We start from the raw sequence: 17,971 nt of genomic DNA on the forward strand, positions 1-17,971 counted from the left end.
ATGGTTGATTCTGTTGCAACAATTGCTCTTGAAACACTTCGGGACTTATTGATTGAGGAAGCAAAGTTTCTATCGAGTGTGGGCGGTGAGGTTGAGGAAGTCGGTAGGCAGCTCAACATCATGCACTGTTTCTTGAAGGATGCTGATAGGAGGCAAGATCGGTACAATTCACAGACAGTCCAGAATTGGATCGCTGAACTTCGCGATTTGTCCATTCAAGCTGAGAATTGCTAGAAAGATATGTCATTGAAGAGGTGTCCAGAAGGAAAGGAAAATGCCTTAAAATGGTTCTCAAAAGATTCACTTGTATATTGAGCGAGTGGTCAAGAATGCACCAAATCGGAGAAGACATTAAAGATATCAAGTCCCGTATGTCAGACCTCACCAAACAGTCGGAGTCTATGAGTGTAGGAGACAACTCATCAAGATTGGTAGATGATACCGATAGGTCAAGAAGAACGTATGGGCATGAGGTTGAAAAATATTTTGTAGGAATGAAGGAGGATATTAAACAGTTAGAATCAGTTCTGACAACTGATGACAAATCAAATGGAGTGATTTCCATATGTGGCATGGGAGGATTGGGAAAGACCACTCTTGCTACTAAAATTTACAATGGGGAGGCCGTGGAGCGGCGCTTCAAATATCGTGCTTGGGTTTGTGTAAGTCAGCAATTTCAACCCAAAACTACTTTCCAACGACTATTAAAGCAACTTCTTCCAAATGAAAGTGAAGAGCAAGACGAAGATACATTGGTTAGAAAGTTGTACTAAGTACAAAAAGACAGAAAATGTCTCCTAGTTTTGGATGACGTTTGGGAAGTTGATCACTAGAATTGCTTAAGGCGTGCCTTTCCGATTGCAGAGGCAGATAGCAAAGTTTTGCTCAAAACCAGAAATCAAAACATTGCTTCCAGAGGATACGTCCACAATCTCAAGTGTTTGGGTGAAGATGAAGGATGGGAGCTCCTTCAAAAGATAGCATTCCCGAACAACTATTCACAAGGTTAGTTTGTAAAATTTCTTGTTTTATTTTATTGATTTTGAATCTTCTTTCTCTAGTTAGTGACAAAAGAAAAAAGAGTAATGATACTAAAGATATCATTAATAGTATATATTTAGCGAAAAAGATTATTTTGTTAAGTCTAATGTTTTTTTATAGTTTTCATGATGACAAGATTGTTTGAATTTTCTTATGTAAATTTCAAGTTGATCTATATGTATAAAATGCTATTGAATAGCAATTTAATATTTATTTCTTAATACAAAATTTTTTTAAAACGTAAAAGAAATCAAACATTTAGAAAGCCATACAAAGAAATGGATTCAGCAATATAAAGTTATGCTTTCAGATTTTATTTCTATTTTTTATTTGTTGAAAGTATAGGATGAAATTCTCTTGTTTTGATTTGTTTTAATTACTATACATATTTATAAGAAATTCAAATTTTATAATATTTTGAATTAACTGACATTCATTGATTATGTATTCAGAGATACCTACAACTGAAATAAAGTTGTTGGAAGAATATGGAAGGAAAATAGTAAAAAAATATGGTTATTTACCATTACCCATTTCAGTTATTGGAGGAACTCTTCGTCATGAAAAGGCATCAATAGAATGGAAAAATGTGTGTAGAAATCTTGATTCGTACCTTCTACATGGAAGAAGTTTGGAGAATGACAATGGAGTAAATCAAATACTAGATTTGAGTTACAGTGTGCTCCCTTGGAATCTGAAACCATGTTTTTTGTATTTGGCTTGTTTTAAAGAAGATGAAGAAATAGATATAGAAAAACTATATTTACTATGGATGGCTGAAGGAATCATTTGTTCCGAAGATAAGGGAAGAGGAGAAAGTTTGAGAGATGTGGCAGAACGGTATTTATTCGAGCTAGCAAATAGGTGTATGGTTGAAGTGGAAATAGACGAGTTGCCGCTATATAATAGGTTTAAGTCATGCCGGCTTCGTGATATGATACGAGATTTGTGTTTGCCAATAAAAGGAAAAAAAGAAGGATTTCTGGTGGTTATAGATAAAAAGATGGGAGGAGAAGAGTCTTCAATTTGTAAAACAAATAGATTGGCTATCCATATGGAGGGAGTGGATAACGATCTTAGTTACATGATTGGGGAAAATAAGAACATAAGATCTTTTCTATTCCTCAAAACGGACTGGCGAGATATATTTTTGTATAATTACATTATGTTTGGGATTTTCAAATCTCTCAAAGTCATAGTATTGGAAGGTTATACATTTGAGAATCTGAAATTGCCCAAAGGAATCGAAAAATTGAAGCTGTTGAAGCTATTGAGTCTCGAAAATAGTGGTGTGGAAGAATTGCCACTATCTATATGCAAGCTACCTTGTGTTGCAGACATTGAATGTGAAAAATACAATTAGATTACCTAATTACATATACAAAATGAGGCACTTGAGGCATCTATTTTTGGGATTACTTCATGAGAGCGTTGGAGGTGAAAAATTGAAATTGGAAGGGGTGAATGAGTTGGAGATGATAACTGGGTTCAACAGTTTGGTTGATGACATCACTCATCTTCTTAAATTGCCGAAGCTCCGAGTATTGGAAGGAAGAATTTTTTATGAAGAATGTTTGTCAATGATTGTTGATCACATCTTAAATCATCAAGAACAATTTCGCGACGTAAACCTTAATATTTACATGGGTGTTAATATGGATTCGGAAGATGGCTCAACTCTTCTCAAAAGGTTGGTGATGTGTCACTCACTACATTACTTCAGTATTGCATATTGTCGAGTGAGCAAATTACCAACTTATGAAGTTCAACTATATCAAAATGTGATAGAATTGCAGCTTGGGATACAAGGATTGAGGAAGACCCAATGAAAACACTAGATAAGCTTCCCATGTTAAGAGTTGTTCGCTTAAGGCGCAATCCATATGTGGGCAGAGAGATGGTTTGTGAGGCAACTGGATTTCCTCAACTCAGAGGCTTTCCTTGAATGATTTGCGGAATTTAGTAGAGTGGAGAGTGGAGAAAGGAGCAATGCCCAATCTCTCTCATCTAGTTATTGCAAAATGTAGTAAATTGAAGATGATTCCTGATGGATTGGGATTCATTAATACTCTAAAAACACTGATTATAATTATGCCAGAAGAGTTCGTGAAGAGGGTAGGAGTGGTGGATGGTGAAGAAGGAGAAGATTATCACAAAATCAAACACATACCCTTCATTGACATTTATTATTACGACTAACAATGGTGAGACAGTAGTAGTTCCATTCCTCATCATCCTTTAATATTGTGTTCATGTGTTTTGGCCTCCATTGATTGTCACTACTAGTAGGAATCACGTGCGTTGCATGTGATACTTATAATCTTGACAAAATTTAGAAGTTTAATTAAGCAAAAATATAAAATACTTCATAAATGAATACATATTATTTTAAAATTTAATAAGCACTTTATTAATGAAAAGATTTTATTCATTAAGTTTAATGAATTTGAAATTTTAATAATTACTGTAAATATATTTGATGAGGATGCCACAAGGAGAGGGAGATTAGAATGTGGTGTTGCCGGTTGGTCGCATAGAAGATCGCAGGTCGAGGGGGATAAAGAACATAAACAAGGTCGCAGGGTGAGGTCATGAGATCGCATGTGACGTATTGTGGCTTGATGACGTCTCAAATTGGGCCAAGGGAACCCAGATCTGACCTACAATACTCATCGGACAGGTGTCCACTGAAGAAGCAGCTTAGTCACTGCAGGGGCGAGCGTTGGAGCTGACACCTGTCCCGCAAGTGGGTCCTATCCTCCATTGTCTATAAATACTCCAAGTCCACACTGAGATAAGGTACACTATTTCTCCACACTTATATTTTAGATCGCCGAATTTTACCTTCGATCTCAGCATCTGACTTAGGCATTGGAGTATCATCAGCGGGACGATCCCGACTAGCTTTGTGTTTTGTTTCCAGATAACAGATCCAAATCGGTGACGTGGGAGGTCGAGATTATTGATCAAGGTCAAACGTGATCCAGGCGGATCAGTTTGGCGCCGTCTGTGGGAACGATTTTGGAGATAAAACATAAACCCTAAAACATGGAAAGATTGGAAGGTGGTAGGCGGGCAATTGAGGAGACCCCGAGGGCGGGGAATGAAAGGATAGTCCAACTTACACAAGGAGAATTACAACGAATGATGGAGGAGGCTAGTAGGAATGCCATCTTGGCATACGAAAGAAGAACACAACCTGTTGAGAATGAAACGGCCAGACGAAGGGTAGAACGTGAAGGATAAACCGAGCGGGTTTCTGAAGGAATGAGTAGAAGAGCTCCCGAAAGGAGGCGTGCGGTCGCCCCTTCTGAAGTGGGGTCTAGTTCACAAATTGGATGGCGGAGACGGGAACCCGCGATTTCGAGCGCGGATGTTGATAATGTAGGTAGACAGATCCATCTGCTGGGGAAACAGATTAATGAATTGAAGCGGAGGGGAGAATTAGTCACTCAGAACAAGCACTCACCGTTCTGCAATAGGATTCTTAGTGAAGTTGTAAATGCAACTTTTAAAATGCCAGATTTACAGAAGTATGACGGTTTGAAGGACCCGCAAGAGCATGTGTCGCTTTTGATTTAGTGATGAATCTTTACAGAGAAACGGAATCTATTAAAGCAAAACTGTTTGTGACAACCTGGACGGGGAAGGCGCAAGAGTGGTTTACAAGTTTGCCGGCGGGTAGTATTGAATCACAAGAACAGTTGGTACAAAAATTCGTTTTTCATTTTACGAGCAAAAGAAAACAAAAGAGGTCAGCGACCTATCTATTCACCATCAGGCAGAAAGAAAATGAGATCATAAAAAATTTCATGGGGAGATTTAATAACGAGACTCTGGAGGTCCAAGATTTAAGAATTGACATGATGGTGAGCATCCTCTGCTCTGGCAAGAGACCCGCAGACCAATGTCGAACAATTGATGCGCTTGGCGCAAAAATATATTAACGAGGAGGAAATGAATGCAATGAAGGATGGAGAGTGGATGGGTAATGTAAGGACCCACGAGCAGGATCATGGGAAAGATGGAAAGCAGGTAGATCGAGGTCGAGATCCTCCCTACCGACCGAAATATCACCGATATACACCTTTGAATACAACCCGAACCAAGGCGCTATTGACTGTAGAAAAGTCTGATATACTGAAGTGGTCTCATCACACGAGGTTCACAGCAGCTAAGAAATTTTCTAGCAAGTATTGCAAATTTCATCGAGAGCGAGGACATGATACAGAAGAATGTTATCAGCTAAAAGATGAGATAGAGAGGTTAATCAGATAGGGTTATTTTAAGAAACTGGTGCTGCAATGTCGGGCAGACGACAATATAGTCAGAAGGAGTGATCTAGGAGCCCGATAAGAGGCAAGATAAAGGAAAAGGTGTGCTGAAAGAGGCTAATCCTGGAAATAATGCGCCTGTGCAAGGTGTAATTTAAACGTTTGCAGGAGGACTAGAAGGGGGTGATTCTAAAAAATCCAGAAAGCGACAAAGCAAGAGTGACCAGAGAAGTCAGTTAATGGCAAACATTGAGCCGGAAGAAGAAATAACATTTGGGAACAAAGATAGGGCAGACAGAGTAGGATCGCAGAATGACCTGATGGTGGTCAAGTTAGACATTGCTAACTTCGCTGTGCATAAGGTTCTGATAGACAACGGAAGCTCGGCGGATATCATTTTGAAAGATGTATTGGAGAAAATGGGACTGGAGAACGCTAGATTGGAACCGGTGCGGACTCCTTTGGTCGGGTTCGGGGGTAGCGAGATCGCACCCTTAGGTACCCTTGATTTACCTGTTTTGATGGGAGATGAACCGCGAAGGAAAACCTTGATGGTCAAATTCCTAGTAGTGGATACCCCATTTGCATACAATGTAATCCTAGGAAGGCCGGCACTTAACTCCTTTTGAGCAGTAGTTTCCACTTATCATCTGAATATCAAATTCCCGACCCATGCAAGAGTGGGAGAAGTAAGGTGTGATCAGGAAGAGGCAAGAAAATGTTATAATCTGTCCCTGAAAAAGGGCGAAAATGCTAACAAGAGAAAGAGATTTGAGGTTTTTTAAGAAAGCGGTAGGGTACCTGACGAACAATTTCAAAGAATACAGCCGATTGAAGGTCACAAAATAGTGGAAGTAATACCAGGTGACTCATCCAAAACCACCCGTATCGGGTCACAATTCGGCGAGCAGTTGGAAACCATGATGGTATCGTTGCTAAGAAAGAACGCTGATGTCTTCGCATGGAGCTCGTTTGATTTTGTGGGTGTGGCGCCAGAGTTGATTGTTCATCGGCTCAATGTAGACCCTACCATGCGACCTGTGCAACAAAAAAAGAGAAATTTCAGCATGGAGAAAAACTAGGTGATCAAAGAAGAAGTGGAAAGGCTGTTGAATGCCGGGTACATTACCGAAGTCCAATATACAGATTGGTTATCCAACGTTGTTGTAGTTCCTAAACCAGGAGGGAAGTGGAGAGTTTGTATCGATTTCACGGACTTAAACAAGGCGTGCCCAAAGGATCCGTACCCACTTCCTCGAATTGATGCATTGGTGGACTCCACAGCAGGATATGAGCTATTCTCCATGATGGACGCTTATTAGGGCTACCATCAATTTTTCATGGCAGAAGAGGATCAGAGTAAGACTTCATTTGTGACTGAAAGGGGAATATATTGCTATAAGGTGATGCCCTTTGGGCTGAAGAATGCGAGGGCCACATACCAGCGGCTAGTGAATAAAATGTTTGAAGATCAGATTGGAAGAACTATGGAGGTTTATGTTGACGATACGCTGGTAAAGAGCTCGAGGTCGCAAGATCATATAGTTTATCTTGAACAAACTTTTGCGACGCTCAGGAAATTCAGAATGAAGCTGAATTCGATGAAATGCACCTTTGGAGTGACAGGGGAAAAATTCCTGGGGTACCTAGTCAGCGAGCGAGGCATTGAGATGAACCCTGAGAGGATAGAGGCAATACTAAAGCTAAAGTCGCCAACCACCATTAAAGAAGTCCAGAAACTTACCGGTAAGCTCGCATCCCTTAATTGTTTTATATCAAAATCCTCAGATAGAAATCTGCATTTCTTTAAAGTATTGAGGAAAACCAAAAATTTTGAGTGGACTGACGAGTGTGAGCGAGCATTTCAAGACCTAAAAACATTCTTGCCCTCACCACCGTTCACGAATCTGAAAGGAAATGAGGTGTTGTATGTGTATCTGGCTGTTTCAGACAATGCGGTTAGTTCAGCCTTGGTCAGAGAAGAAGATGGGGTGCAGAGTCCGATATACTATGTGAGCAAGATGTTGCAAGGGGCGGAGAAAAGGTATGCACAGATTGAGAAGCTGGCACTTGCGCTTATTGTAACGGCCCGTAAACCGCGACCTTACTTCCAAGGTCATCGCATAGTCGTCCTAACCAATCATCTGCTCCGTAATGTATTGGCGCGACTAGAGGCCTCGGGTAGGCTTGTGAAGTGGGAAGGTGTACTGGGGGAATTTGATATTGAATACCAAGCTCGGACGGCATTGAAAGGACAAGTATTGGCTGATTTCATGGTCGAGCTCGTCGGCGAGCCTGAGACCGAGCCCAAGCTGGATAAATGGATGTTGCATGTGGACGGATCCTCTAATGCGGGAAATGGAGGAATTGGGATATTGATACAGGGTTAGGAATACGTGGAGATCGAGGTCGCAGCACGACTCTCTTTTCCAGTCGCTAATAATGAAGCTGAATATTAAGCTCTTATCATGAGTTTGGAGCTGTCGCTAGAGGCGGGAGCGAAAGATTTAGAAGTGTTCACAGATTCGTAGCTTGTTGCTTTACAGATAGAGGGCACTTACGAGACCAAAGAAGAGAGCATGATATTATACCACACCAAAGCGAAATCCATAATATCCAAATTTAACAAGTGCCAGGTGCACCAAATTCCACGACATGAAATCGCAAGATTACTGTGATGATCAAAGAGACATCCGCGATCACTGAGAGTATTGACGTTAATGCAGTAAATGAAAAGCCGTCATGGAAGGATGAGATCGTCCAATATTTGAAAGAAGGAAGTTTACCTACTGACCCCATTGGTGCGCGAAGATTGAAGGCAAGAGCAGCTTGTTTTACGTTGGTTGATGAACAATTATACAAAAAGAACCATAGAAAGGCCTTTATTGAAATATCTAGATCCGGAGAAAGCTGAATACGTTATGAGGGAAATTCATGAAGGGAGTTGTGGAAATCACTCTAGGGGAAGGTCGCTAGCAGAAAAAGTTATCAGACAAGGATATTTTTGGCCAACCCTAGTGGAAGACACGAAAGAGTTAGTCAAGAAGTGCGAGGCCTGTCAAAAATTTGCAATACAGATTCACGCACTTGCGACCCAGATGGAACCAGTTAAGATTGCTTGTCCCTTTGACCAATGGGGGATAGACATCTTAGGGCCTTTCCCCACTGCGCGATCTCAGAAAAAAATTCATTGTGGTAACTGTGGAGTATTTCTCCAAATGGGTAGAAGCAGAGGCTGTGGCTAAGGTGACGGAGGGGAACATGATCGAGTTCATATGGAAGAACATCATATGCCGATTCGGGGTCCCTGGAATTTTAATTTCAGATAATGGCACCTAATTTCAAGGGAAGAAGATTACGAGTTGGTGTAAAGAGCTAAAAATTCAGCAGAACTTTACCGTAGTGGGACACCCGCAGTCGAATGGACAGGTCGAGGTTGCTAACAGGACCATCCTTCAGCATTTGAAGACAAGACTAGATTCCAAAAGATCATGGTTGGACGAATTACTTGGGGTTTTGTGGGCATACCGGACTACTCCTAGATCATCAACAGGTGAAACTCCTTTTTGCTTTGTATTTGGTACTGAAGCTCTTATTCCTGCAGAGATAGGCGAAGAATCACATCGGGTGACTATGTACAATCCAATGACCAATCACGAGGAGCGCTTGCTGGACTTGGAACTAATTGAGGAAAAAAAAAGGGAGGTCGCGTACGCAAAAATGCTACATCATAAAAGCTTGATGATGAGGAGTTACAACAAAAGATTGAGGCCCAGACAATTCCAAGTTGGAGATCTTGTTTTGAAGAAGGTGGAGGTGTCGAAGCATGTGGAAAAGCTGGACCCAGGCTAGGAAGGACCGTATAAAGTTACAGAAATCAAACGAAGAGGCACCTATCGCCTCTAGGATATGGAGGGTCGAGATCTACCCACACCGTGGAATATCCAAAACTTGAAGAAATTTTATGCATAATTTTGAACCTGAAAAAGGTCATGTATCCATGGGAATAGAGATCACTTTTGTACCTGAGAAAGGTCTAGTTCGAGGTCGATCAAAGGTCATGTACATTGTATCTGAAAAAGATCGCTTGCATATATAAATATCATGTTCTTTTTCCGCAACTTATTTTGTTAAGTATTTAGTTTATGTTTAATTCTGAAATCTGAAAAAGATCACAAGATCTGAGAAAGATCATTCGATCTGAAAAAAGATCGTAGAATCTGCAAAAGATCACAAGATTTGAGAAAGATCATTCGATCTGAAAAAGATCGTAGAACCTGCAAAAGATCACAAGATTTGAGAAAGATCGTTCGATCTGAAAAAGATCATAGAATCTGCAAAAGATCACAAGATTTGAGAAAGATCATTCGATTTGGAAAAGATCGTAGGACCTGTAAATGATCATTCGATCTATAAAAGACGCGACCTGCGGAAGTAGGAAAAAGTTGCAGAAGTAAAAAACATCAGATGATCATCTGAGCATTAGATCTTCATGATCTGAAGAACGTTGCATTGGTGTCAAATCCAAATATTCGAGAGCACCGTTTACACATTCATTGAATAATTAGAAAAGCTATCATGCATTGAATTGTTGAAGTCAATAAACATGGCAAAAGTTCCAAAAAGTCATTACAAAATACATGATCAATAAGCATGAGCAATCAAAATATAATTGTTTCTCTAACCCTGGGTCTATACAAAAAAAATTCAAGTATTTGCAGGAATGCTGGTCATAAGGTCAAGAGGCCAAGCTCATTCATCCATGGCTTCCACATCATCCATTAAGCTCGCGAACTTAGTGCCTTCAATCTGAGGAGATGGCTCTACAGGGTATGGCTGGAAGTTTTCATCTACAAAGGGGTTGAGCCTGTTCTAATCGAACCCTTCAACAAATGCCTCCAATTTGTTGACTTGAGCCTTGCACTTTTTGAAGCCCTGCACGTACACACTCGCCTTGATCTCGACTGCAGTATCGAAGACCAGAGTCTTCAAGAAATCCCGTGCTCCTTCCAATCGAAGGTCGCGAGATCGAGCAGCGAACTCAGGAGAGTTTAGGAACTCCTCTCGGCCCTCTGTGCGACCCTGAATGAGACCAGCTTCTTGGCCAGTAGAAAAACCAGACCTTTGGCCCTCTTCACGCGCCCTGGCGACCTCAGCACCATGGGATTCCACGATCTCCCTCAGTCGAGCGACCTCCGCCTCGAGACCTGTCTTCACCACGTCGAGGGCTGGCGTTCCTCTCCCCATTCCTTCTCTTTCGCCCGGATCTCATTTCGGAGCTCGCGTTATTTTTCTTGAACCTCCCGGCGACGCTTGTGAAGGACAGTGCATTTGAGTGACAACAATCGCATGAACGACCCGGCCTGCAGAGATGGTACATCGGGTCAGAAGAGTAAAGAAGTTGAGGTAAATACGGAGGTCGAAGCAATTACCTGCGCCAGGGCGTGGGCAGCATACTGCTCCAATCGAGGGTAGGGGAAGGAGAGGAGTGTAGCCTGTTCGCGAGGTAGGTTGGTGTGCCTATAGATCTCGTAAGATTCCTACCCGGCCTCGCTGTTCAGGATAGTGCTGTGGTCAGAAACCCTCCAGTTGGGTGCAAGTTGAGCTCCAGTCCGTTCGGCCGACTTTTGAGACTCCGTGCGATGATTGGCCAGGGCAGACAACTCCCACTCTTCGACCTCCTTTAAACATTTCAAATTTTCATCCTCAGCAGCTCGAGCAGCAGCAGCTTCCTCTTCGGATCGCCTATGAAAGTGCGACCTCCCATGCTTGGACTTAGAAGGCGATCTGTGCTTACGCTTCTGAGGGTGGCTAGGACCAGCAGCTTTGGCCTCGACCTGCGAGCCAACCATCTCGGTACTAGGGGAAACACCTCAAACTGGGTGAGGAGAAAGGTTGTGAAGATGGATCTCCTTGCTGCCGATGTCAATTGGGGTGTCCGGCCTTTGCATCTCAGTTGTTGGAGTGGCCGAAGTATCTGGGTCGGGTAACTGAGGAGCGGTGCGACGTGGAGCCCGATCATGTGTAGGAGTGGACTGTTGAGCTTGTTCACGAGCAGCTCACTCCTGGCGAGCTTGAGCATGCTGAGTCAGACGACCCAACATAATTTTGGTCTCTGCAAATTTGCGACCTCAAAAAGTTAGCGGAGGAAGAAAAAAGAAAACTAGTAGAGAGGATAGTGAATCACCTAACGACCTGGTGATGGGTACAGAAGCACGAGATAAGCGCGCGAGACAGAAAATCTCTTCAGTCAGTAACTTTTTTGAAAAAAATGGGTTAGAAGCGAGACTATTAATCAAATCCCGATCTAGACCCTCTCCTTCAGTAACCGGTTCGAGTTTCTCTCCAGACCATTTGAGAGTGAAGGGCCATTTTTTACCAGGTGGAGGTCGCACGAAGATGAAGCGATCCTTCCAAGGACCAGTGTTGGACTTAAGAGGCTCTAAATATCTACATTGTCTACGGAAGGTGAGGTAGAAAAAACCTCTATTGGCAGACCTAGTGGAAGTAGTAAAAGAATAGAGTGACCAAAAGTTATCAAAACTGGAGTCGAGATCGAAAGCTCGCATTATTATGACAAAAAGTATGATGTGGCTAATGGAATTGGGGGACAACTGCATGGGATTTAACCTTAATCCCCTAAGTATGCGAGCTACAGGGGGAGCTAAAGGCATTCGCAGACCAGCCTCAAAATGGCCAATCGATAAAGTACAGAAACCTCTAGGAGGTGTATGCATGCGATCAAAAGAACGGGGGATCAAGACCTCGAAATCATGCGGGATGAAGTACTTTTCCTTTATTTGGGAAATGGATTGTTTCACTTTACTCACAATACCAATCCAAAGGTTGTTATCTAATGCTTGTTGAAATCTAACGTGCCTAGGGGCCCCATCATCAGATGAGTCATTGGAGGGATTCGATCTAGACCTCGACCTAGACCTAGATCAAGACTTAGACCTGACCACTGAAGGTCCCTCTGGATGTTCCTCATGCAAGGGAGAAGTCACAGAAATAGAAAAGGAAAAGCTCGAATTAATGGAAGACATGGTACCTTGTTAAAGATCGAGGAGGCAGGTCGCTGGGAATCTAGCAACGATCTCGAGGGCAGAGTGGTGGAGCAGGCGGATTTTGAAAAAGGGGGGTATATATAGACCACTATATGGAAAGACGCACCATTGCAGGATGAGGGGATGTACGGCGCGTGGCGCTTCGAGGATCGAGCCGACTAATGGATTGCTGGCGCGTGGCGTTTTATTGATGCAACGATTGGACTTATCGTAGCAAGACCTTTCGGTTACTGATCTTGGATGACGGTACATATTCAAGGCTTCAACCCTCGATTATCAAATTGCATCAAACACACGACCCTGCGAGGACTTCTTTCGACCCAAATTGGAAGAGATATGCTTCTCCCCAATGTAATAAATTACATTTGGAAGAAGTGGGGGAATTATGATGAGGATGCCACAAGGAGAGGGAGATTAGAATGTGGTGTTGCCGGTTGGTCGCATAGAAGATCGCAGGTCGAGGGGGATAAAGAACATAAACAAGGTCGCAGGGTGAGGTCATGAGATCGCATGTGACGCATTATGGCTTGATGACGTCTCAAATCGGGCCAAGGGAACCCAGATCCGACCCGCAATACTCATTGGACAGGTGTCCACTAAAGAAGCAACTTAGTCTCTGCAGGGGCGAGCATGGAGCTGACACTTGTCCCGCAAGTGGGTCCCATCCTCCATTGTCTATAAATACTCCAAGTCCCCACTGAGAGAAGCTACCCTGTTTCTCCGCACTTATATTTTAGATTGCCGAATTTTACCTTCAATCTCAGCATCTGACTTAGGCATCGGAGTTTCGTTGTCGGGATGATCCCGACTAGCTTTGTATTTTGTTTCCAGATAACAGATCCAAATCGGTGATGTGAGAGGTCGAGATCATTGATCAAGGTCAAACGTGATCGAGGCGGATCAATATTCAATGAAAATTCAAAAGTTAATTAACAATAGAACTCATTAAGTTGTCATGTAAACATATGGTTCCATTATTCATTTGCTAGTTTGATTTTGTTGGAGGAGAAATCCTCTTGCCTGGCTTCATGAGTTTATTGAGTTTTTTTTATATATATATAATTATTTATCATCTACCCACTACTAATCGTTGGAGTTTCAATATCAATTTTCTTATTCATTATTAACTATTTTCATTGTCTTCTCAAATATACTGCACACATATTTCTTATCAATTTGATGTATTCACTTTATGAACTTTACATGGAATTTTGAACCAATCAAAATTAAGTGATTTAATTTATGTTTTATTTTCGATTTCCTTTTGTAATAGGGAACGTATCCTACTTTTATAGATACACCCGTGTCTATGTGGATGGTCAACATCTATCTTATTTTTTATTAATTTTGTAAAAGATAGTTATAAAAATTATAAACATATTATAAACTTTGGATTATTTTGAAAAATATAATTAGTAATAACTATTTATTAAGAATTAATACAATAATTTTTTATATGGCGTATAATAGTTGCTATTTATTAAGATGTTGTTTAGAATTGTCCTTAATGAATCTATAGTTTCACTAGGGTTGTTGATTCTATTTTTCAATTTTCTTGCTTGAACTTTGTCTGTTTTCGTATCATTAAGTTAATTATTTTGATGCAATTATTGAAAAATATTCTTAGATTGTGTAGGTTGTAGTAAATTATATGCATGAGTGAAGATGAAGGATGGGAGCTCCTTCAAAAGATAGCACTCCCAAATAGTTATTCACAAGGTTAGTTTGTAAATATTTTTGTTTTTGTTTTATTGATTTTGAATCTTCTTCTCTAGTTAGTGACAGAAAGAAAAAGAGTAATGATGCTAAAAATATCATTAATAGTATATATTAGGCGAAAAAGATTATTTTAATATGTCTAATATTTTTTTATAGTTTTCATGACGACAATATGTGTGAAAAAACTATCTTTAAAAATTATTAGTGCCAAAAAAATTGTTATTATGAATAATTAGTGACAATTTCATGAAAATACAAACATAACAACAATTCTATTTTTATTTGTTTTAAGTATGGGGCGAAATTCTCTTATTTTGATTTGTTTTAATTGCACAAATTTAATATATTGAATTAACAAACGTAAATAACTAACAATAATTCATTATGTATGCAGAGCTACCTACAACTGAAATAAAGTTATTGGAAGAATATGGAAGGAAAATAGTAAAAAAATGTGGTTATTTACCATTACCCATTTCAGTTATTGGGGGAACTCTTCGTCATGAAAAGGCATCAATAGAATAGAAAAATGTGTGTAGAAATCTTGATTCGTACCTTCAACATGGGAGAGGTTTGGAGACTGACAGAAGAGTTAATCAAATACTAGATTTGAGTTACAATATGCTCCGTTACAACCCGAAATCGTGTCTTTTGTATTTGGCATGTTTTAAAAAGGATCAAGAAATAGATACAGAAAAACTATATTTACTATGGATGGCTGAAGGAATGATTTCTTCAGAAGACAAGGGAAAGGGAGAAAGTTTGAGAGATGTGGCAGAACGGTATTTATTTGAGCCAGAAAATAGGTGTATGGTTCAAGTGGAAATAGACGAGTTGCCGCTGTATAAAAGGTTTAAGTCATGCCGGCTTCATGATATGATTAGAGATCTATGTTTGTCAAAAGGAAAAAGAAAAGGATTTCTGGAGGTTATGGATAGAGAGATGGGAGGAGGAGACTCTGCCATTTGCAAAACAAATAGATTGGCTATTCATGCGGTGGGAGTGGATAACGATCTTAGTCAAAGGATTGGGGAAAATAAGAACATAAGATCTTTTGTATTCAAAGGTTATCAATTTGAGAATTGGAAATTGCCCAAAGGAATCGCAAAATGGGAGCTGTTGAAGCTATTGAGTCTCGAAAATAGTATTGTGAAAGAATTGCCACCATCTATATGCAAGCTACCTTGTTTGCAGACATTGAATGTGAAAAATATAATGAGATTACCTAATTGCATATACAAAATGAAGCGCTTGAGGCATCTATTTATGAAAGATGATCATGAGAGGGTTGGAGGCGAAAAATTGAAATTTGAAGGGTTGAATGAATTGGAGATGGTTGATGATATCTGGGTTGGTGATGTGGTTGATGATATCACTCATCTTCTTAAATTGCCAAAGATGGACATGGATGTCAATACGAATCGGGAAGATGGCTCAACTCTTTTCAGGAGGTTCGTGATGTATCACTCACTACATTACTTGAGAATCACACATTGTCGAGTGAGCAAATTACCAACTTATGAAGTTCAACTATATCAAAATATGATAGAATTGCAGCTTGTGGGTACAAGGATTGAGGAAGACCCAATGGAAATACTAGAGAAGCTTCCCATGTTAAGAGTTCTTGGCTTGTGGAGCAATCCATATGTGGGCAGAGAGATGGTTTGTCGGGCAACTGGATTTCCTTAACTCAAGGAACTTGTTTTGCATGGGTTGTTGAATTTAATGGGGTGGAGAGTGGAGAAAGGAGCAATGCTCAACCTCTCTAGTCTACTTATTGCAGAATGCAGTAAATTGAAGATGATTCCAGATGAATTGGAATTCATTAATACTCTCCAAGAACTGAGAATTATATCTATGCCAGAAGAGTTTGCGAAGAGGGTAGGAGTGGTGGATGGTGAAGGAGAAGATTATCACAAAATCAAACACATTCCAGATATTTTCATTTATACCAATTAATACCAATTATAGGTCTCGCTTATTTATAACTATAATTGATGAATGTATAATTAACTAGCATGTGTTCCGTGTAATGTAATGTACATTAGTAATGCAAATAAATTTTGTTCTTTAAGTTACAATACATCGATATAAACAAAAAGTTCATAATAATAACAATATATATAAATAGGTTTGACATAATTATAAATACACCATCTTTATTTGAAAAATTACCATGCAACCTTTGATTCTAACATTGTTGTAATAATTAGTCCAATTCATCTATTTTTATGGTAAACTGACTAAAATATTCTTGTGAATTTTGAATTATAATTTTAGTTATTTTTAAAAATTTTCTAAAAAATTTTTATGGACTAAGTTGATAATATTTCATCCACTATGTATGTTTTTTTTTCCATTATTTAATATTTTTAGAAAAAAAGATAAAAATACATCAAGGGCAAAGTTAATAATTTTAAACCTCCATCCAAGGATTATATGATTTTATCAAATATTAAGGGGAAGTTTATAATTTTTCAAACAATGAGGAGTTATTTGTAATTTTTCAAACAAAGTTGAGAATAAGAAATATAATTAAAAAAAAAAATTGACCCACCAAAAAGAGTGAGACACCAAAATAGTGCTCTTAATTAGTAATAAAGATAGATTGTTAAGGTTTAACTTTTAGACTTATCTTTAATTTTTTGAAATAAAAAATTACTGACTTCAATTTTTTATATAACTTTTCGCAAAAGGTAAATTCATAAAATTTATCATAATTTTGGATTTTTTTTATTGCAATAAAAAAAGAGAAAATAGAGTACACTGTTTTTGTTTTAAGTTAAATATATTATTATGTTCACAAGAGTGCAAATTTTTTGTTATTCATAAAAGATAATTTTAATATATCAACATAAAAAATATAGATACGTTTTTTTCCTTTGAAAAAAGGAGGAATTTGACAATGTTATAAATTTAAGGGATTAAAATGGTAAAATCAAACTTAAATGGACTATTTTACCCTCCAAAAAGTCAAAATTCAGCCACGTATTCAACAAAAAATAGCTTGAGGGACCAGACTGAGGCAAAAATTGTAAATATTTTGAATTTTTTTTTATTTTTTATATTTTTTAAATTTTTTCTGTTAATTTTTTGTATTTCTAAAATTTTTCTGTAAATTTCTGAAAAAATGTTTTCAAAATTTTTTTATTTTCTGTATATTTTTGGTATTTTAAATTTTTTTTGTAAATCTTTGGTATTTTAAAAAAAAAATCTGTATGAAAAAAATTCTGAAATATTTTTTCAAAAAATTTCGAAAATATTTTTTCAAAATTTCTAATTTTCTGTAAATTTATACAATTTATGTAATTTATGTGCAATTTATGTGTAATTTATGCCCTTACATAATACGTAAATAACCAAAAAACATTAGACCAATATATAATCTCAATAGTAAATTTATTTAAATAATAATGTAAATAATCAAAAATATTGGACCAAAATTTTCAATAAAACAATTTTAACATCATAATGTAAACAATCACAAAAATTAGACCAATAGTTAATCCCAATAATAAGATTATTTGAATAATAAAAAAAAATTAGATCAATATTTTCAATAATAATACTTTTAAAAAGTAATGTAAATAATCACAAAAATTGCACCAATATTCCTAATAAAAATATTTTTACATAATAATGTCAATAATAAAAAAATTAGACCAATTTTTCCAGTAATAATATTTTTAAATAATAATTTCAATAATCTTGAAAAATAGCTAATATTCCCGGTAATAACATTATTTACATAACAATGTCAATTATCGCAAAATTAGAGAATATTCCCAACAATAACATTTTTACATAATAATGTCAGTAATCACAAAATTAGACCAATAATAATGTCAACAATAACAATATTAAGGTAAT

At 38.4% G+C, this 17,971-nt stretch overlaps 3 protein-coding genes and 1 pseudogene across 3 annotated transcripts; all 4 read left to right on the plus strand.

The window, feature by feature from the left end:
• Nucleotides 1–2,404, plus strand: LOC110012034 (putative disease resistance protein At1g58390; annotated as a pseudogene).
• A 22-nt stretch (nt 2,405–2,426) lies between these two features.
• On the plus strand, nt 2,427–2,986 carry LOC105162371 (putative disease resistance protein At1g59780). Its single transcript, XM_011080371.1, has 2 exons — nt 2,427–2,731; nt 2,830–2,986. Exons 1-2 carry the CDS (start codon nt 2,427–2,429, stop codon nt 2,984–2,986), a joined length of 462 nt encoding a protein of 153 aa, XP_011078673.1.
• A 5,006-nt stretch (nt 2,987–7,992) lies between these two features.
• On the plus strand, nt 7,993–9,167 carry LOC148788072 (uncharacterized). The gene is made up of 2 exons (XM_088880324.1): nt 7,993–8,116; nt 8,662–9,167. The coding sequence occupies exons 1-2, from the start codon at nt 7,993–7,995 to the stop codon at nt 9,165–9,167; spliced, it is 630 nt and encodes a 209-aa protein (XP_088736450.1).
• A 5,648-nt stretch (nt 9,168–14,815) lies between these two features.
• Nucleotides 14,816–15,790, plus strand: LOC105162373 (putative disease resistance protein At1g59780). Its single transcript, XM_011080374.2, has one exon. It carries the CDS (start codon nt 14,816–14,818, stop codon nt 15,788–15,790), a length of 975 nt encoding a protein of 324 aa, XP_011078676.2.
• Nucleotides 15,791–17,971: the final 2,181 nt, after the last annotated feature.

This window comes from Sesamum indicum, linkage group LG5 (assembly GCF_026168435.1).
Source record: "Sesamum indicum cultivar Baizhima isolate 11 linkage group LG5, ASM2616843v1, whole genome shotgun sequence".
Taxonomy (NCBI): Eukaryota; Viridiplantae; Streptophyta; class Magnoliopsida; order Lamiales; family Pedaliaceae; genus Sesamum; species Sesamum indicum.